The sequence below is a fragment of the Meles meles genome, chromosome 1, assembly GCF_922984935.1.
Source record: "Meles meles chromosome 1, mMelMel3.1 paternal haplotype, whole genome shotgun sequence".
In the NCBI taxonomy this organism is placed as follows: Eukaryota; Metazoa; Chordata; class Mammalia; order Carnivora; family Mustelidae; genus Meles; species Meles meles.
This window is the reverse complement of record NC_060066.1, coordinates 38,674,460-38,697,136: the sequence shown is the minus strand read 5'-3', so window position 1 is coordinate 38,697,136 and position 22,677 is coordinate 38,674,460. Positions and strand designations below refer to the sequence as shown.

The 22,677-nt window shown below is 37.1% G+C and overlaps 1 protein-coding gene across 1 annotated transcript in view; it reads right to left on the bottom strand.

The window, feature by feature from the left end:
- The window catches only part of STK3 (serine/threonine kinase 3), a 276,767-nt gene that overhangs the window by 199,369 nt on the left and 54,721 nt on the right, over positions 1-22,677 (bottom strand). Inside the window, exon 4 of the mRNA XM_045978097.1 lies at positions 8,902-9,016. Within this exon, the coding sequence (XP_045834053.1) occupies positions 8,902-9,016 (115 nt within the window). The remainder of the gene's footprint in view (positions 1-8,901; positions 9,017-22,677) is intronic.

Sequence of the window (22,677 nt, the reverse complement as noted above, 5' to 3'; positions counted from 1 at the left end):
ATATGTAAGTGAGGTGACAGGCTGATGATGACAGTGACAAGAGCAAATACATAGTGGGCTTTTTATGTGTTTTTTATGTGTTTGTGAGTCTGATCACGGAAATCAGGAATTTAACTCACATACATTTATAGATGTCCCAACACTCAGAAGTTGAAAGATTCAATGAATACTAACCATATGTTCATATAGCAAAGATTTAATGAATACATCTACTTAACATCTCATTTACTCATAATGCACCCAGGAGACTCAGAGAAACTTGTACTTTATATTATTTAATCTTCAGACCAACTCAAAAAAGTAGGATGGTCTTCTTATCCCATTTAGCAGATGAAGAAAATGAGTAACAAAGAAGTTAAGAAAGTTGCCCAAGTTCACACAGCTAGTATGCAGCAGAACCAGAATTCAAACCCAGATACTCTACCTCCGGAGTCTGTGCTCTTAACTACTACAATTCAATCCTAGTAATTAGATATAATTTCAAAAGCTCCTTTCCTCTAGTCTATTGACCACTCTACGATTCAGTTTCCCATCTACAACATGGGTCAGTAATAGTTCTTACCTCATACAGTTGTTTAATCCTTGCATGAGGATTAAATGCAAAAACATACACAATGTGTTTAGAATAGTGCCTGACACTTACCAATACTATATAAATAACTATTCATAAAATATCTATCAAAAATCTATCACTGGAGTTGAGAGTAACAGTTATAAAACTAACAATCAGTGAGAATTTACCAGGCAGAATGGTCTTAATGTTGCCTTCACACTTCTAAAGAAGTGATGTCTAAATAAAACTTGGCTTTCCCAATTCTTTCCATTATAAAACAACAAGCCCCACACAAGCTTGAAGGAAACACATATACACAACTTAGGAGCTGATTTTCTTCAGTCTGGAACTTCCTCTCCACTATTTTTGTTCCCTCAATTGCTCTCCCATCCCCCACACACAGTATCACAGAAATAAATGTCATCCAGGTAAAGATAAATACTAAAAATTTCTCTTATATACCAAGATAAATGTTTATATACATTTTAAGACTCAAAATTTATTTCATATTTTAATGTCATTCTCATCTGGACAGCTGGATACTAGGTATTCTGTTAAGGTTTCAGCCAGAATACTACTCTCACAGTTGCCTTTCCTAAAGAGCTACAGGATTATGGAAACAGAAAGAACAACAGCAATCTTCTAGTCCAAGGTCTAGTGCTGGTCAAGATTTAAATTTGCTTCTAATTTTCTGTTGTGACAACGTTCTTGTCTATGTCACACTGTACAATTGTGCTAGGATTTCTCTAAGTACAGATGAAAGAGAATTGTTGGATGGATCCCAGAGTGTGTATGCATTCAAACTTATAAGGGATTATCAAATTACTCCTCAAAGTAGTTGTAACAAATACCTAAGAATATGAAAGTTACATAAAATATACATAAGGCAAAGGGGGACTATCACTGACTCAAGTTCAAAAGCCAACCTAAATTTGTAATTAATTTTAGTTACTTGCCTCTCCTCCTCCTGAAACCTCATTAAGCTGATAAAGACTTTCAAAAATAAATAAGCTAATAACAAAACAATCACCACAGGAGAGTACAATGAATTTGGAAGCATTCTTATAGTAAGAGCCACAGCCAAGAGCAGGCAAAGAAGGGTTCTGCAACAAAAGGAGTGATTGCCAGGTAAACTCCAGGGGGCTCCAGTTAGCACCACTAGTTGGGGGGACAGGAGTAAGAAGGGGATGGAAATGGTGGCTAGCTTTTCCATGGAAGCTAAAAAGAAGAAAATGGAATAAGACAAGAAAACAAGAAAATAGAATCCCTACTCTACCCCTACCCCCACACCCATATGTGCAGATAACATGCATTCTGGCACTGACCCTCACATGGGAGTGGTTCTCAAGAAACTGAACAAGAAACTGAACAAATTGCCTCTGTAGACCCTTTTCCTAAAAGCCAGCTCCCAGCCCAGTCACCCTAAAACTATACCTGCTAGGCAAAAAGCATTGCCCAATGCTTCCAGTTAGAGTTGGTCAGCTTTCCTGCTGCTCAGCCTTGTCATGGGCAAGACCAGAACAAAGAAAACAAGTGAAACAACCACCACAAACAAAGTGGAGATGATTCTAGAAATAGAAAATACCTTTTTGAAAAGCTTATTTTTCTTAGAGTTATGAGAAAATCTTTTGCATCCATGTCTCAGCATTAAGATGTTACAAAAAAGGAATGATCAAAAATGTAAGAGTTCTTGTAAATTCAAATATGAAATGTGAAATAATATGAAAAATACTGAAATAATAAGTTCAGTTAGAACAGTCAGAAAATAAAGTAGAAGAAACCATCCCCTACCTGCTCCCCAAAAGGCAAAAAGAAAAAAAAAAAAAAAAAAAACTAGGAGAAAAAAAAAAAAAAAGAATAATATTCAGGAGATTTACCATCCAGTGAAAAAAACAGAAGAGGAGCTTATCACAGAAAGCATTCCAAAGCTGAAGAAAGACACAAGTGTTTACTTGAAAAGAACTGAGTGCTGAATATAACCAATAAAAAGGACTCACACCTAGGCACATGCAGTATCAGAAACATCAGGATAAAAAGAAAAGTCTAGAAAGTTCCAGATTTGGGGTGGTGGGCATGGCAAGTGGGCAGGTAAAAAACACCTACAAATAAAAACTGTGAGAGGCATTAGCTAACATTAGCAACACTTGATACTAGAAGGTAATAGACGAAAGATCTCAAAGTTCTGAGAGAAACTAATTTTCAATGCAAATTTCTACATAAGCAAACTATCAATCAACTGTGAAAGCAAAATAAAGACATTTCAGACATGCAAGGACTCAAATAGTTGACCTCTTATTCTTGTACCTTGAAGAAGACAGTTTAGGAAGAATACAAAACAAGGGTGAAAACCAAGGAAATAGGAAATATACAAGAAAATGATGGCACTAACCCAAAAGTCCAGTGAAAAGAAATTCCAAGGATGCAGCTGTACAGCAGACCTAAAAAGCAATGAGTCCACATTAGAACAAGAAATCAGGACACTCCAAAGAATGTCTTCTCAAAGAAGAATCACATAAATTCCAGGAAACAGATAAAATGAGTAAGAAGGCAGAAGACATTAGCAAAATGATAAAGATGGCATATGCTGCTTCTCTAAACACGAAGGGCGAGGGTGGGGGGGAAACAAAAGGAATACCGCCAGGAAAAACAAAAAATTCTACAGCAACAACACAATCCTAACACAGATCCATCAAAGTACAATGTGGTAATGCTTCTGCGCAATTATGTGTGAAAAAAGTAAATCCATTTAAACCAGATGCTGGGACCTTCCTCCTTCAGATGACATAGAAGTGTGACACTGAACTTTTAGAGAAGGAAATATAATTTTAGCTATCATTGTTTCCTCTTCCAAGATGTCCTTTGCCCTCCCTTCTCTGATTCACTGACTCACTCATTCATTCATTCATTCATCCATCCATCTATGCATGCAATGAATATTTACTGAGCATTCTACATGCCAGGCATTGTGCTTGGAATGGAGATAAAGCAGTAAACAAAGAAGATTAAAACCTGCCCTGGTGGAGCTTGCCTTCTAACAAGAGATGACAACCCCTCTTCTAAGAATCTGCTACGGGCTTCTATCTCCAACAAAGCTCTCTCTGAACTTCTGTGTTCAGCTAAGATCTTCTCCTTTACTGCTCCTAAAGAATTCTAACTCTTCATAGAGTTGAATTCAGTTTTTATATGGCTATTACCTCAACAATGTAACAAAAGAAAATTTATTAGTTATTTGTACCTCTACTGCAGAGCACTGCGCCTAGATCAACAAATGTTTTAACCTTTCCATTCAACTGAAATGTAAATAAAACTGCCAAGTAAAATGTAAAGCAATATAGATGTTAACTATTATTTAACAGATGAGGAAGCTAAAGTCCCTGTCAGGTAAATGAATTGCTCAGATCATAAAACTAGTCCGTGAAAGAGCCAAAACTAAAATCCACGGTCTTAGGTTAAGTATTTAGCGGCCATATAAAAGAATGGGCCAAAATGGGAGAGAATAACTTTTGGTCTTTATTTTCTCCGAACTTTTCCAAGTACACAACAAATGTCTAAGACATGGACTCTATTTTTTCCATATGTCAAGCCATAGCTTAACAATTACATAAAGACCATTGTGAAAGCTTCTAATCAAAAATATAATCTACTTTTAAAAAGCTTCAATCTCATGGAGTTGTGTATTTCTACTTTGCAATATATAATACTTGAAACACATAAATGTTCAGATGTTAGATGACATTTGATATAAAGTATACTCATTTTAAAATGTTTCCTGACAAGGAAATCTTCAAAATTATTCCCACTAATATATTTTATAGATTCCCATAAATATTAGACTTTTTGTTCTTTTTAAACTAGAAAACACTAAAAATAAATAAGTAACGCTTACATGAACTTCCACTAATAACAAAAAAAAGGCAAGCGGTTTCTTCTTCATCAGCCAACTTTAACCATATTAAGGTTAAAGTTATCAAGATACACATTTGCAAATTTGTGAATTATATTCACATACATACATAAGTTCTATAAAAATAAGGAAACCAATGCAATAGATTCTGTTATTTCACGCATTCCAAGGTTACTGGTAAACACACTTTCTATGGCCTTTCTTTGTTATATGAATGTATCTGTTCAATAACCAGTAATATTAAAACTAAATACAAGTAGCCATGCAAATTATAACCTAGCTACAAAAATACAACACTGAATAGAGAGAGTTGTTTTATATTCATAGGACAAGCAGCCAAGGAATGGATCCTGTTTCACTTCAACAAACATTTATCAAAGCTTTGCTAGATGCCAGAAGCTACTCCAGGCACTTATATTTCCAAAATGAATACATAAAAATGTCTGTCCTTGAGTGGTTTACACTACGGAAAGGCAACTGCAACTATTCTTCTTCTAAACACCAACAGCTGACCAATTAAGTGTGCTTGCTAGATACCACAGCAGAGTTATCTATACAGAGGTTTCACCACACTTAAAAGATAGTTCAAAACAATGTAATTATTTTGAAAAATAGTCAATTACTAAAATACATGACATTAGGGCTTGAGCTGTGTTTGTGAGGCTGACCACGGAAATCAGGAATTTAACTCACATATATTTATGGATGCCCCAACACTCAGAAGTTGAAAGATTCAATGAATACTAACTATATGTTCATATAGCAAAGATTTAATGAATACATCTACTTAACATCTCATTTACTCCTAACGTACCCAGGAGACTCAGAGAAACTCTAATCATACGCTGGAATATAGGTTTCAACATCATCCTATTTCTAGCAGGAACACAACGACGGGGTGTGGGAGAGGGAAAGCAATTACCACAATCACCATTCATTACCAGCTCAAATGCCAACTCTCTGATCTGCCCCATGTTAAGAAGCAACATTTAAATAGATACAATCCCAACCCTTTGTTGCTCAGCCTCAGTTCCAATCACTGGAACATGCCTAATTAATTCTTACACCTAAATCTATGCCTTTATCTTTTCCTAGATGTTTCCGAAAGAGAAAGTTAGGTCAAGGTATAAAACTTCTGAAAGATGTATTTTGAAGCTCCTTCTTTATTATCTATTCTGACAATAAGATAATTGGTTTCTTGACTTTTAAAATATATGAAGGGCTCATATAACTATTAGCAAACTGCCAGGCAATCCTGAAAACCGGTAAGAAAAATGCCAACAACAATAACAAAAAGATAAGCATAAAGAGGAATAAAAGAGCTAATACACATTTAAAAAGGTGCAAAGTCTACCTACTGGTCAAAATATGTAAAAAAGCAATAACAATAGTAAAAATTATAATAATAATAGCAGTTAGAATTTATTATGCTCATAAATATACAGTAAAGACTTACCTAATTAATTAATGAACCAGTTAAATAAGAAACTACTCAGGAAAACAGTAAAATTTCAAAGAGGACATGATAGGTGAGCTGGTCCCTCATGGATGAAAATTCACTAGGCAAAGCCTGGGGGTAAGGGAAACACTCAAAGGTGGAGGAGAGGATAAGGTAGTAACATTTACAAAAACACCAATATATGAATCCAGTTTCTATTCTAGGAGCCATCTCTATTCTAAAGTGCATAATAAAAGTGACAAGTTATAAAACTGTACAGACAAGAAGGAGGTAAGGCACAATGTTATACCTCAAGCTAACAGATTAAACTTAAGTGATTTTTAAAAGGTATGTAACTTAATCAGATTTGTTTTTTCCTGTATCTTTAATTTTCAAGGAAACATCCGATCAAAAACAGATAGCAACTGATAATTAAAAATCAGCACTACTTTATCCCTAATGAGATATCTTTCAAAGACAAGCACAATTCTACAAAAAGACGTTACGTAGGTGGTCTTCCAAAAGTCATTCCTTTTAAATCAAAAACTAAAAGAAACTGCCAACCTAGAATTCTTTACCCAGTAATTACATCATTCAAAAATGAAGTGAAATAACATTTTCACTTATCGCCATCATACCCACTTAAAAGCACTAAAGGACGTGTTCTTCAAGCAACTGAGAAATGCAGAAAAGAATAAGGAACAATGAAAAGCATAAATACTGACAATATAAACAATAAGAATGTCTTGTGCTGTTTAAAATGTACTGAATAGGTACTTTAAATTAATAAATTAGAAGAAACAACACAGCATATAACAAAAAACAAAAGAGCATATAAACTCTTAAAAAAAAAAAGTTCCCATACCCTTAGGAAAAAAGTGATTGTTCTGTGACCACGAAAACAATTACTAGAGTGAATTTTAATGGATCAAGGACAACTGTTTCACTGGTCACATTTTTGAAAGCCAGCCAATTAATCGGTAACAGCCACACCTCTGAAATTCAGATAATTAGCATTATCACTCCAGTGATCATTCCTATAAAATGATCAAATATTTAAAATGTCCAGGCATTTAAAAAAAAGGAAAGATACAAACCTTATATTACTAATCCTCCCAATAGTGGAACTCGATTTTCTGATACTACATAAATGAAAGAAAAGCAGGATGCAAATATTCTAGAGATTTAACAGGAGCTGTTATCGAAGGCAATACCCAGAGACAATATACCTACAGCTCCTGATCCTATCCCAAGCTGCTCTGAGTTCTTTTTCATATCTGGGAATCAGATTCTTCCATGCTACCCCAAACCCAAGGATAACTTTCTGTGAGAATAACAAACTACTCCAAATGTGTGACTCCCCAGTATATTCAGTGGATTCTGTCTTCCCAAAAAAAAAAAAAAAAAAAAAAAAATGAATGTGAATGGGGTAAAATATTCCCTTTGATAAGGGGTAAAGGAAATTCCTGAGGATAATAACTCATTCACATCTGTATTTTAGAACTACAGCATACCTTCACAGTTTGTAATTACTGGCAACAAGATAATAAAGTACTTGAATCCAATATTTCCTATCTATTCACAACGGTAATATTAAAATTTAAAATCAAGAAAACAGATTTTCCATTTCACACACTTTTACTTCATATTTCTAATACTTGGTAATTTAAAATACCAAATGCACCGAGTTTAGCTCTGAAATGATTTTAAAACACTTCTCTAACTGGAGTATAATTATTTTTAATTAAAGCATTGTTCTGCCACTCAAGAATCATTTGATTTACATAAATACTAGTTAAGCACCATAGAAATTCTAAAATATATAATTAGAATGTCACAAATCACTTAATTCATTCTGTCAAAACAGGGATTATTTTAATTTCTATCTCACTTCTTTTATTTTTTTTTTAAAGATTTATTTATTCGACAGATAGAGATCACAAGTAGGCAGAGAGGCAGGCAGAGAGAAAGAGAGGAGGAAGCAGGCTCCCAGCTAAGCAGAGAGCCCAATGTGGAGCTCGATCCCAGGACCCCGGGATCATGACCTGAGCTGAAGGCAGAGGCTTTAACCCACTGAGCCACCCAGGCGCCCCTATCTCACTTCTTTTAAAAGAAATCCTATTTACTTTATTTTCTCTAACAACAATAACAAAAAAAAAATAGTAGGATAAACTTACAATGTAGTTCCCCAAACTTTAAAATCATTCTGGTTAACCAAAAATTGACTCAAGTAGTTAAATATTTTTCTGAATGTATTTCACTGAAATATGTCTGACATCATAAAGTAATGTCGTATAGTAATTAGGTTACTGTTCTAAAGAATTACTAATTATTTCACTGATTCATTCTTATTCTAAATTCACAGATAAAAAGGTCACTTTTGACCTTATAAATTATCCAAGTAAATTAGATGCATTTCTAGCATAAATTAAATAATTTTGTTAATAACTCTTTTACTTAAAGCATAACCATAAAAAGGTACTATTAAATAACACATTTCACTAACTTGAATTCACACACCCACACACACAATTATGAGCTAGCTTTATCATTTCCCAATTTCCTACCAATATTTGGGAAAATAAAGACAAAATTTGTTTTCAATTATTTTTTAAAATTCAGAAACATAAAACTTCAGTTGTTTACCAAACATAGATTATAACACAAAAAACTTAAAGAAGTACCATAAATATTATGAACTTTAAATAAAATTCTAGCCATAACTTACATACTGATTCTAAATGAACAAGTGGAGTACTATGGTAGATTCTCGGTGATTTACCAAAAATTTCCTAACAAATAAATCAAACAATTATATGAATGACTCTCAAATTTGCCGTACAAAGACATATGGCTGGTTCTCACACCTCATACTAGATCTTTTTACACTGTAAAACCTCTTCTTTTTTCACACTGATATTTCCTTTGTAATAAAATACTACCTAGTCAGATTCTAAAGTATGAATCTTTAGAATGAGATTAGCAAAACAATTTAAAAATACTTACCGTCTTGTTTCGTAATCTAATTATGTCCGAGACAGAGCCAGCACCACAGTACTCCATAACAATCCAGAGGTCTGTGTTCTTAAAATAACTGCCATAGTACTTTACAACATATGGGCTAAAGAAAAATACACAGACAATTAAATTTAGTTAATTCCCAAAGAAAATTATTTCTTAATCCCAATACAAAGTATTTCCAACATTTCATACTGTCCCCATAAGTTAATGAGTAAGTATCTTTGTACATCAAATTGTCTATATGAAGAGTTCAGCAACTGCGTGTAATTAGGCGTTAATTCATGGATGAAATTTAACAGGATTACAAAGCAGAGGAGGCCCAAATGCTTTGAGTGATTCCCAAGAAAATAAGGCTTTGTTTTGGCAAAGGATTTAGTATATAACATAAGGAACAAATGAAGATATTTTAATAAAGCATTTTAAATATAAATCTTTAAGGAGTTTGCATTCAGTCAAATACTACTACTCAACTTTAAAAATACTCTATAATTCAACGAAGCCAAAAAAATTATTTTTAATTCTCTTTTATTTGGGCCTTTAAAATTCCAGAGTTTTTTTTTTTTTTTTAAAGATTTTATTTATTTATTTCAGAGAGCACGAGAGACACAAGCAGAGCAGCAGAGCTCCGGAGAGGAAGAAGCAGGTTCCCCACTGAGGAGGGAGCCCAATGTGGAGGGATCCCAGGACCCTGGGATCATGACCTGAGCTGAAGGCAGTTGCTTAACCAACTGAGCCACTCGGGCACCCGATCACAACTATTTTTGCTTTAAATTCAGATAAGTAAAATTAACAATTCAAAATATTTCTGAAGTTTTATGTCTTTCAGAGCAAAATAAACTACGTTTATAGCCTGTTTTTAGGAAGACCTAGAGACAAATAGTCACATGTTTATTTAATATTTAATACTTACTTAATACTTATTAAGGGCAAGCTATATATACTGATATGTAAAATATCTTGCCCAACTCAAAAAGGCAGAGTATCCATATTCACAGAACACATAAAAAATAAAAACAAGGTACATAAACTACGTAGTAGACAGTTTAAATGCTGTAAGAACTAAAATAAGGAAATGGTAGAGGCAGCAGAAAGAATTTGTAGAAAGGGAGGGATTTGCTATGAAAGAAAGGTTAAAACTTCAAAATATGGGTGGAGAAGAGATAAGAACATTCTAGAAAAAAGAAAGGCCATGAGCAAGGGCACAAAATAAGAAGGACAAAACAAGAATGGTATATTTAGAGGACAACTTGTTCAAAAGATATTTTTATCCAGTAGCAGTTATCATGAAAAGTGGCAATAAATAAGACACAAGAACCAAATTAGCAAAAAATAATAATAAATGGAAAGTATTATAAGAGACGACATAAAGAGACCACCAAAACAAGGGGTCAAAGAGGACAGTCAGGGAAGACTTCTCAGTAGAGCCTTTTAATTTTAGCCAACTATCAATCAAGGGCAGAGCAGACTGAAGCTTAAGGACTCACACTAAAAAGGAAGCTACAAGGCTGGAATTCACTCCTCGTTTATTCTTCTGCTCCTCGTTACCTAGTACAGACTTGCTTCCTAACTGGTCTCCTTGTCACAGTTTTCTCCCCCATTCTAATCTATGTTCTTGACAAGGTTACCTTCCTTTAAAACAAAAGTAGGGCGCCTGGGTGGCTCAGTGGGTTAAGCCGCTGCCTTCAGCTCAGGTCATGATCTCAGGGTCCTGGGATCGAGTCCCGCATCGGGCTCTCTGCTCAGCAGGGAGCCTGCTTTCCCCTCTCTCTCTGCCTGCCTCTCTGTCTACCTGTGATCTCTCTCTGTCAAATAAATAAATAAAATCTTAAAAAATAAATAAATAAAATAAAACAAAAGTAAAATAAACTGATCATATTGCTCTCCCATTAAAAAACAAAAACAAACAAACAAACAAACAAAAAAAACCCACAAAACTTCCAATGGCTCTCCATTACTGAAAGGAAAAGATCTTAAATGCTCCATATCACATATAGGGCTTTCCAAATCTACCTCTCTACCCACATCGCTCATTAATCCCCATTTGACATCTGTACTCTGCAGACACACTCAACTTCGGTAGGTGCTGAGATTGGAAAGTAAATACCAGGAGTTCCCAAGTATTCACTGGGCCACAGAAGAAAAGTGCTTGTTTACAAACAAATGAAACCAACCTACACACCCAGAACTTCAACCTGTGGGAAACATAACAAAGACTTCTTTACATACACTTCTTTGGGGTATGAGTGCCTATGTAGAAACCTTACAGAGTCCGCTCTTAACCTGGCTATGCATCAGAAACACCTGTGACCCAGGTCCCACACTTTAGGGGTTCTAATTCAGCAGGTCTTTTAAAAGCTCTATGGGTGACTCTGATATAGACCCAGAGTTAAACCTCACTCCAGGAGAAGAGTCTTCAAAGAGCTTCTTTTTTTTTTTTTTTTTTTTTTTTTTTTTTTTTTTCCTCATTTTATTTATTTTTTCAGCGTAACAGTATTCATTCTTTTTGCACAACACCCAGTGCTCCATGCAAAACGTGCCCTCTCCATTACCCACCACCTGTTCCCCCAACCTCCCACCCCTGACCCTTCAAAACCCTCAGGTTGCCCCAACCTCCCACCCCTGACCCTTCAAAACCCTCAGGTTGTTTTTCAGAGTCCATAGTCTCTTATGGTTCGCTTCCCCTCCCCAATGTCCATAGCCCGCTCCCCCTCCCCCAATCCCACCTCCCCGCAGCAACCCCCAGTTTGTTTTGTGAGATTAAGAGTCATTTATGGTTTGTCTCCCTCCCAATCCCATCTTGTTTCATTTATTCTTCTCCTATCTCCTACCCCCCCATGTTGCTTCAATATTAATATTCTCATTCAAAATTTTGAAAGTATTAAGTAACAATAAATTCAATTATATTCACTGAAAAGCACACAGAAAACATATATTTTATCTTGCGATACACTGGAGTAATCAGCAGTTCTAAGGGTAGGACTGAGAGCCCTTACAAAAATTAGGGATTCTAACTTGGGCGGCTACCTGAAAAAGCAACTCTGTTTCTCTTTCGGGGTGAGTTAAGAGAATGGCTTTGGGGACAGGTAAAATTCTCTTCAAAAAATACTTTGTGGTCCATTCTAATACATAATCAAGTCCATGGATCAAGGTCCAACAGTTCTATATAATAAAACATGGTCTCAATAATGGTAACCTAGAAAAGTATTCAAGCAGATAGGGCTAAACAGCCACATGAAGGACGCAGACCTGAATACTGAATACAGTTTCTATCATTCATTCAACATTCATTCACTGACCCTCTGCCTAAGCCAGATATTAAATATGCAGTGGTGAACCACACAGACACAATTCTGACTCAAAGAGCATACACCAGCATGAAATACACTGGTATTAGAGAAGTAAACCCACAGAAAAATACAATTACTAACTGTAGTTTTTTTTTTTTTTTAAGATTTTATTTATTTATTTGACAGACAGAGATCACAGGTAGGCAGAGAGGCAGGCAGAGAGAGAGGAGGAAGAAGGATCCTTGCAGAGCAGAGAGGCTGATGTGGGGCTCGATCCCAGGACCCTGGGACCATGACCTGAGCCGAAGACAGAGGCTTTAACCTATGGAACCACCCAGGCGCCCCAAATTACTAACTGTGTTTTAAAAGGGGAGGGGGCTGCCATGAGATAAACTGGCTGAGACTTTATTTTGCATTCATCGTTTCTCTACTAAAACTGTTTTTAGTTCATATGAAAGAATGGACTAACATCCATATTCCATGGTAGTCCCTGACTTGGAAAGCACTAGAGTATATGGAAAAACTTTGAAAGTAGACAGAGGTGAGCTTTACCAACAAAATATCCCCCATCCACTGAATGACTGTGGATTTCAATTTAGATTTGGAAAACTGCCAAGGTTATATAGAATAGTGGCCTACAATTGGTCATCTTCTGATAGCTTCTACATCAATACTTCTTTCACAATTTTAAAGCACTTACAATACCTCGTAATTACTTTGTCACTGACTTTCATCTGTCTCCCCCAGAAGAAAAGAAGTTTCATGAGGTTAGGTGCCAGTCTGGCTTACTCTCCATTTTAGCCTCAGGACCTCCCTTCTTACATGTGCAAAAGAAAGCAGTGAATAAGTGAGCAAAGAAGCAATCACAGAAAAACTAACAGAAGGGACCTAATGTAGGCCTCCCCAAAAGAATAATATTGAAGGTAAGACTCAAAGGTTGGCTGAAAGTTAACCAGATAAAGAGCATCCAGGCACCGAGAACTGTCTGTGCAAATGCCTGAGGAGAGAAAGAGCAAATCATTCTTAAGAAATCAAAAGATGAGTCTCCCTAGAATTAAGTGACTGAAGACTACTGTTGAATACAATGTAGTTGCAGATGGAGGCCTGATAATGAAGGGCGTCAGAACCAAGGTAAGGAAATTGGGCTTTATTAGATATGTAAAAGAAGATCTGAGAAGAATTTTAAGCAGAGCAGTAAGACAACCTAATTGACACTTTTAAGATTTCTCTGGCTGCTACATCAAAGCTAGATTGTAGGAAAGCAAATATGGACACAGATAGAACAATCAGAAGACCATGTTAATCTAGGCATGCAAGAGATTGCTTGGCACTATCTTATTTTCTGTATTTGGGATGCTTTGACATCTGAGACCTGTTGACAAGGCCTCCACTGTCCCTCTCAGGATCAACTCATTTGGAGGGATAGCACCTGCGAGTGTTCCCTTCATATGCAATCAAACCAATCAGAAGTCCAATACCCCCACCACCTCCAGAGCCACTATTTCCCTAACCTCATCAACCCAGACCCAAATACCAGACAAGGAGGGACTGCCCTACACCCCTGACCCTACTGAAATCACTCGAACGAACCAATCCGAAGCCTGTTTACCCTATCTCATCCATTCCTTCACACAGAACCACAACAAAGGCTCTTGCCCATGTTTTCTGTTCTCTTCTTCTGCCTCCTAACTGACCCTGGTGCTTCCCTGTATAAGCCTTCCCTCCCCTTCTCACCAGATCTTGTATGACAGGCTCACATCTCTTGGGATCCGGACGTATAACAATTTATCCCACCATACCTAAATAATAATAAAACCTACATTTGTAAAACACCATGTGGTGAGTTGGAGTGGGAGTAAAAAAAAAAAAAACAGAAAAGAGAACAAATTCCAGAGATATTTGCAAGGTAACATTCAGCAGAACCTGATAATGACAGAGACTGGCAAGCCAGTAAGCAAGTCTTCGGGGCTTTATTCCCTGTGCCTCCCTTCAAATGCACACTGAACATAAGCTTAAGACTGGCCAATGAAGATTAAAATTTAAAGCTGTAATTAAAAAAAAAATTACATACACAGATACAAATATGCTCAGCGAGAGTACAAGACCTGGAATTTCTGACTCAAGCTGTTTCCACTGACACACACCGTTCATTCAAATTCATTCATCATTCATTCATGTATCATTTTAAAATAATCAGCATTCACTGAACAACATATTATGGCCTAATGACAGAAGCTAGGGAGAAAAATGGGTAGACTTTAGTGACAAGAAATGTCAGGCAAGGCAATGGGGAATCCCTGAAGAAATTCTCGCAAGAAAATAATACAATCAAATAGCATTTAAAGAGGATTATCACATGCGAGACTGTCAGGGGCCAAAGGCGACACTGTTCATTTCAGCCGGCCAGTTAACTAACTGTACGGTTATTTAGATATCCTAGTATCTATTTTTTTAACCACACATTGATTCTTGAACGCTAGAGAGGAGGCAAAGTTTCCTTCAAGACACAAGCTCTATGTTATTTATATAATTTTAAGCAACATACAAAATTCTAATTCAGCTGTAATTCCTAAGATTCTTGACTAAGCCACTGTACGGACTTACAGGACATATGAGAACTCAGCAATTCTGTATATTTTTGGCACAGCTAAATCGTTCAATATGACTTAGAAAATTCCACTGGGGGGAGGGATAAGGAAGACATAAGTCAAATTACTGCACACACCTGGAAGCAAAGGTGAAATGTGATGCCTTGATAACTGGGGTGGCAATCACGAGCCATGTTCCACTCCTTTCTCCCAGGCAATCTCCCACCGCCTCCTTCTCCTGTCCCATGTATTCGTTTCCCTTCCCCTGTTTAACACCTTCAACCCAGTGAAACTACATATCTTTCCCCACTTTTGCAGGGGGAGGGTTCTCCCTCTCATTCCATGCCTAATGACCATATCATCTCCATTCCTGTCTCCTTTTCACACCTCCTCTACACCCTTTATCCTGCCAGTCTTCTGCCGTATCACGATTCAAAATAGAAACAGTATAAAATGAGAAGTGAGAAAAACCAGAGCGAAAAGTGGAAGCAGCACTACAAATTCTTATGGTCTATTTGCACCTTAAATAAACATTACTTGTGGTACAAATTATTTGTAAATTTGGAAACTTGGAATTTAGAAATTTGGAAATTCAAATGTTAATTTTTACTGCCTAAAACGTAACTAACATTTTTATACTAAGTTGAATTTCATTGTAACTGAAGATAACCATGTAATTGCTAAAGGTATTTTTAATAGTTTTTATTTTTCAGAGGTTTAGGTTCACAGTAAAATTCAGTGAAAGATACAGAGACTTCCTATACACTCCCTGTCCCCACACAAGAATAGCTTCGCCCATCACCAACATGCCCCTTCTGAGCACACAACTGAGAATATACTCTACACCGACATCACACACAGTAGTTTCGCTACACTAAAAATCCTCTGTGTCCCGCCGATTCATCCTTCCCACTTTCCTAACCCCTACCAACAACTGATCCTCCATAGTTTTGTCTTTTCCAGAATGTCATAGAGTGGTAGACTTTTCTGACTGGCTTCCTTCACTTAATAATATGCATTTAAGTTTCCTCACTGTCTTCTCGTGGTTTGATAGCTCATTTCCTTTTAGTGCTGAATAATAATCCACTGTCGGGATGTACCACAGTCTGTGCACTCACCTACTGAAGGACATCTCGGTTCCTTCCAAGTTTTTGGTAATTATGAATAAAGCTGCTATAAACATCCATGTGCAGGTTTTTATGTGAACATAAGTTTCAGCTCCTTTGGGGAAACACCAAGAAGTATGACTGCTGGATCATATGGTTAAAAGTATGTTTAGTTTTATATGAAACCAACCAGACTGACTTTTAAATGGGCTGTACTATTCAGCATTGCCACCCGCAATGACTGGAGTTCCTTCTGTTCCACATCCTCACCAGGATTTGGCGTTGTCAGTGTTCGAGATTTGGGCCATTTGAACAGGTGTGTAGTGTGGTATCTCACCGCTGTGCTAATTTGCATTTCTCTGATGACACAGGACGTGAAACATTTTTTCCTGTGCTTATCTGCCATCAGCAAATCTGCACTGGTAAGGTCTCTGTGAAGGTCTCTGGCCCATTTTTTCATTGAGTTGTTTGTATCCTTGTTAAGTTTTAAGGATTCTTTGTTTATTTTGGAAAAAGTCCTTAACAGAAACGTTTTGCAAACACTTTCTAAAGTCTTCCCATTACGAGCATGTGATAATTACAATACTAAGAAATGAATATTTTTCATTACATAGATTTCCTTAACGTCCTTCTGCAACCTTAATAGTGTTCTAAACTTGAGGGGGTAACACAATGCTTTCACAAAGGTAATATGAACACTCTCCTATGGAAACTGAACACTCCCCAATAGAAACCTCAATCACTGGGGCACCTGGGAGGCTCAGTGGGTTACACCTCTGCCTTTGGCTCAGGTCATGATCTCAGGGTCATGGAATCCAGCCCCGCATTGGACTCTCTGCTCAGCAGGGAGCCTGCTTCCCCCTCTCTCTCTGCCTGCCTCTCTGCCAACTTGTGATATCTGTCTCTCTGTCAAATGAATAAATAAAATCTTAAAAAGAAAAAAGAAAAGAAACCTCACTCACAGCAAGTCACTTCTTGACCCATCCAAAAATGAATGAATATACATATACATGAACTGATACAAATTGCCAAAATTCATCACAAATTCTTCGATGTGATTTTCAAACTTTTGCGTGCCTCACTAACCATGTTTAAATGGAATTTTACCCAGAAACATCAGCAAATAGAACAGGTAGGAGAGGAACGATACTGGCAGAAGCCTCTGAGCAGACCCACTAAAAATGTGCTATTCCCAACACATACATCTCCTCTCCTCTTTGCCCCCCAATTCTTTTTTTTTTTAAGATTTTATTTATTTATTTGACACACAGAGAGAGATCACAAGTAGGCAGAGAGGCAGGCAGAGAGAGAGAGGAGGAAGCAGGCTCCCCGCTGAGCAGAGAGCCCGATGCGGGGCTCGATCCCAGGACCCTGAGATCACGACCCGAGCCGAACCAATGCTGAGATGTTAGATATGTCCTCCAGCCCACAGAGTTCCCCATATTTACTGTTTCCACACTGTATTAAAACAGCACAGTCAGGGGCGCCTGGGTGGCTCAGTGGGTTAAAGCCTCTGCCTTCAGCTCAGGTCATGATCTCAGGGTCCTGGGATCAAGCCCCGCATCGGGCTCTCTGCTCAGCAGGGAGCCTGCTTCCTCCTCTCTCTCTCTCTCTGCCTGCCTCTCTGCCTACTTGTGATCTCTGTCTGTCAAATAAATAAATAAAAATCTTAAAAAAACAAAACAAAACAAAACAAAACCCAGCACAGTCACCTGCCTCTTCTATCTGACTGAACGTCCCTCTAAGTCTAAGACTCACTCCCTGTTGCATCTCCTGTGAACAACACATAAAGGCTGCCCTCAGCATATGTACTCAATATATATTAGTTGAATCAATAAATAAGTGGGTAAGCATGTGTCTTGATGCACAGTGACAACACATTTCTCCTGGTTAACATATGAGAAGTTCCTTGAAGAGTGTAGGAACCAGGAATATAGGGGCTGTGTCAACTGTGGCTCCCTTAGATCCACGTTATCTAGGACATAGTATTCCCAAGTATTACTGACCGGCTCCTGCCTCTACCCCCAGCAGTGCCTTGAGAGTGCTTCAGTTTGAACTGCTGGAATCTTTTTTGTAGACTTTGCTTTCTTCAGCAATGGCCCTAGAGTCAGCAAATGTGGGTTCTTTCAGCATCGCAGGCCCTAACTGGCTATGTGATCCTGAACAACCACATAAAATCTCTAAGTCTCATCGACTCTGAAAAACAACCTGAGGGTTTTGAAGGGTCAGGGGTGGGAGGTCGGGGGAACAGGTGGTGGGTAATAGGGAGGGCACGTTTTGCATGGAGCACTGGGTGTTGTGCAAAAACAATGAATACTGTTATGCTGAAAAAATAAATAAATTTAAAAAAAAAAGTTAAAAAAATATCTCTAAGTCTCATTTTCTGTACCTGTAAAATAGTTCTAAAATATGCTTTAGTACCAGGAGCCTGTTCCTCAGATAAAATTTTAGAATGAGTCCCAATATAGAAAAAAGATGAAAGCAATGACTGAAGTTTCTTGTTCTGCTCAATTCTTCACTGTTTGAGGAAAATACCCCCACCTCCTTAGAGCAGAGTACATTTGCAAAACTCTGAACTAACAGAGATCCAGTCTAGCATTAACATTCTATGATTTATATATTCAACAAATATTTATTAAATGTCTACTCTGTGCCAAGCACTGGACTAGATACAAAAGATTCTGTAATAAACAATGCAGATGGGCTTCCTCAAATATTTATGCCAAAATGCAGTATTAAACACATGTTTAATATTTACTAAAATGAACAAAAAAAAAAATTAAACACCCTCTGGTCTCTTTTTGGAGTGTAGAAAGCAAGACAATTTGCCAAGTGCCCAACTAGCTAAATAGACTTTTTTTCAATTTCAGAAATGCAAATCTCATTTTCTCTAACCAAATTCCACTGCTGTAAGTGGGAATTTTTCAATTTGTATTGTTTTCCTGCAAATCATTTTTACGCCAGTTTCCCAATAACACATCTACATTAACACTAGTAATTCACAGCTAAAATGTAATGCTTGCTTCTATCATTTCCTAGTTTATTTTTCACTTACCCTATCTTTTAGCATTTTTAGGATCTTTTAACTTACTAATTTTTCTGACCCTTCACTATTTCATATGAATAGTGAATCTGAAAGTAAAATCCAAAAGGCATAAGCCATTTTTTACCAGTAATTATTTCATCCATCCACTTATTTTATTCAACAAATCCTTGAGACATCCCTACTACCTACAAAGCATTCTGCTAAAAAAAAAAAAAAAAGCATTCTGCTATAAAGTGGCACAAAATTTCTAAAAACACATTCACATTTTCTTTCCCTTTTATTCTTTCCTCTTCTTTCCCCTTAGTAGTTTAAAGTATGTAATAAGAACAAGGACCAGTTTTTCCTATGGTTTCCTCAACCTATAATAATGCTCTTCCATATTCCATATACATACCATATCCATTCACACGCAATCAATAAAAAAGTACAGTGCTAGGCATTGCATATGTGGTAAGAAATAGGATTCCTTTTCTCAGGGAATGAAAGGAAGGATAAAGACAGTGAAGACATTGCAGAAGGAGAATCTAAAACACAGTGTCATCAGAAGTACCAGAAAAAGAAACAAAGACGACTCTCAGTTTTGTTGTGGAAAGACTATGTAGATGATGATGCCCTGAACAGAGCAGAAATTTGAGAGGCTTACCTGCAACAATTAAAAATTTGATCTAAGAATGTTAAATGTAAAGTCCCTTCTGGATATGGTCTAGTTGAGTCACCCAGACAAGAATCAGTGATACCGGTATTTGAATAACCACTACGTGGCAAGGTCCAAAGGCACTTCGTAAGATAAAATCCCAAATTCAGGGGCGCCTGGGTGGCTCAGTGGGTTAAGCCGCTGCCTTCGGCTCAGGTCATGATCTCGGGGTCCTGGGATCGAGTCCCACATCGGGCTCTCTGCTCAGCAGGGAGCCTGCTTACCTCTCTCTCTCTCTCTGCCTGCCTCTCTATCTACTTGTGATCTCTCTCTGTCAAATAAATAAAAAATAAAAATCTTAAAAAAAAAAAAAAGAGCTTATGACCCCAACCATTAAAAAAAAAAAAAAAATCCCAAATTCACAGAATTTAAGTCAGCTGATACAGAATGCAAGTAAACATGTGCTTAAAAGAGAAACACAGGTAAGAGAGAAGACTGGAAGCATAAGCATAAATATGAAGGATCTTATATACCATCCTTGGGATATTGGATCTTTCCAGGCAATGGGACACTTAAGGTTTTAAACTGATAATGACCTCTTTAGGTTTGCATTTTAGAGTGATCACTCTAGCTTCAGGGCAGAAAATGAGTTGAAGAAGTCAAAAATGAAAGCAAGATGAACAAATAGGAAGCTGAGAAAGAAATGTGAGCAAGAGCTGATAGGTCCCAAGACACACCAAGGTCAGAGGAAGACATGTATAGTAAGTAGTATTTGAGACCCTGCCTTTCCTAGAGCACACTCGATTAAAATCTCTAGAGGACAACACTAGTCCCTAAAGTACATTTAGTGATAATAACAAAGTAATAACAGCAACACACAAGTATTAAGTACCTGATAGGTCTAACATTACTCTATCTCAGTCTTTCCTTTTCTACATCAAACTGTGGGAACCACATTCTTATCAAATTAACCAAATTAATAGCAAGGTCTGGGAAAAATCTCAGAATTACATATTTTGATCTGGGAGCTGATGAATGTATAATTTTTTTTTCTATAACCACTTGAATTTCCAGGTATACGATCTTTATAAAAAAAATATGTAATATAAACTAAATATATAGCATACAATAAAGAAAAGCAAAACTGAACAAACTCAAGAAACAAAGTTCCTCTAGGACTATTCAGTCACCTCATCAGCCAAAGGAGATGTAATATATGGATTCTATACACTTTTGGAAAGGAAGGTTTTTCATAGATCTCTTACTAATGGGGCCCTGATTCGATTAGGGGTGACAGTGTGTCCAGATCCCCTAAGTCATCAGCTATAAGACACCATGTGACTCAATCAATTTTAATGAATAAAACGTAAGCTGAGGGTTTCTGAGAAAGCCCTTTACTGCTTTTTCCCTTTTCCTTCTGCCTGGAACATAAACATAAGGCTGGAACAAGAGTAGCCCTCTTATAACCATGAGATAATAAGCATGGGCAGGGCTTAGTAAGGACAGCACAGTGTAAGAAGAAAAGCCTGAGACAGTTGTCACTTTGTCGCTGCTACCTGTAGACTTTCTGTAAAGAGAGAGTAACAAAATCTCTTTTCGATTAAGTAACTAGAGGCTAAACATAGTCTTAATGTATAAACTCTGCATCCCTGACCAGGCAATTTAATAGGGCATAAAAGACCCTTCATGATCAGCTCTATTTACCTATCCTGAATCATTTCACACCAAACTCCGTCTCACACCTTCCACTCTAGTAATTCTAAACCTTGTCAGAACAGCACATACCAGTGTGCTGTTTCACCTCTCTACTTGTAATTCTCTTTACTCTCTCTGGTCCCTCCATTTCTTTACCCAATTTTAATAAACTCTTTCTCAGCATGCCAGACTTCGTAACTCCTGGCTGAGGGAGGTGCCCTGCCTCCCAGCTCTCACATTATCCCTTGCAAATAGTCAGCAAAGCGACTATGGTGTGGCACAGCTATTTCTTTAAGGATCTGTCTTCCCAATTAGGTTAGCAGCTCCTCAGGAAGAAAAACAGTATCTTAGTTCTCTTGGTATTCCTAGATCCTGGTACAGTATCTGGCCCACTGGGAAAGCTCAGTATATGTTTGTTGAATTAATTAGAGTTACAGAAAACATGGCTGTGTTTAATTAGTAGAAACAGTTATATTAAAAAGACTGTTAAATGACCCCCCTTAATATCAAAAAATAATTTTCACCCATAAATTTGCCCCCAAAAATGGGAAAACAGCTTGAGTGCTTTCTATCACTGCATGTTGCTTTAAATCATCAAATCAATAAGAGAAGAGAGAAGAACCACATGGTCCTCTCAATTGATGCAGAAAAAGCATTTGACAAAATCCATCATCCGTTCCTGATGAAAACGCTTCAAAGTATAGGAATAGAGGGAACATTCCTGAACTTCATAAAATCTATCTATGAAAGACCCACAGCAAATATCATCCTCAATGGGAAAAAGCTCCCAGCCTTCCCGTTGAGATCAGGAACACGACAAGGATGCCCACTCTCACCACTCTTGTTCAACATAGTATTAGAAGTTCTAGCAACGGCAATCAGACAACAAAGAGAAATAAAAGGTATCCAAATTGGCAAGGAAGAAGTCAAACTCTCTCTCTTCGCAGATGACATGATTCTTTATATGGAAAACCCCAAAGACTCCACCCCCAAACTACTAGAACTCATACAGCAATTCAGTAACGTGGCAGGATACAAAGTCAATGTACAGAAATCAGTGGCTTTCTTATACACTAACAATGAAAATACAGAAAGGGAAATTAGAGAATCGATTCCATTTACTATAGCACCAAGAACCATAAGATACCTGGGCATAAACCTAACCAAAGAAGTAAAGGACCTGTACTCGAGGAACTACAGAACACTCATGAAAGAAATTGAAGAAGACACAAAAAGATGGAAGACTGTTCCATGCTCTTGGATTGGAAGAATAAACATTGTTAAAATGTCTATACTGCCTAGAGCAATTTATACTTTTAATGCCATTCCGATCAAAATTCCACCGATATTTTTCAAAGAGCTGGAGCAAATAATCCTAAAATTTCTATGGAGCCAGAAGAGACCC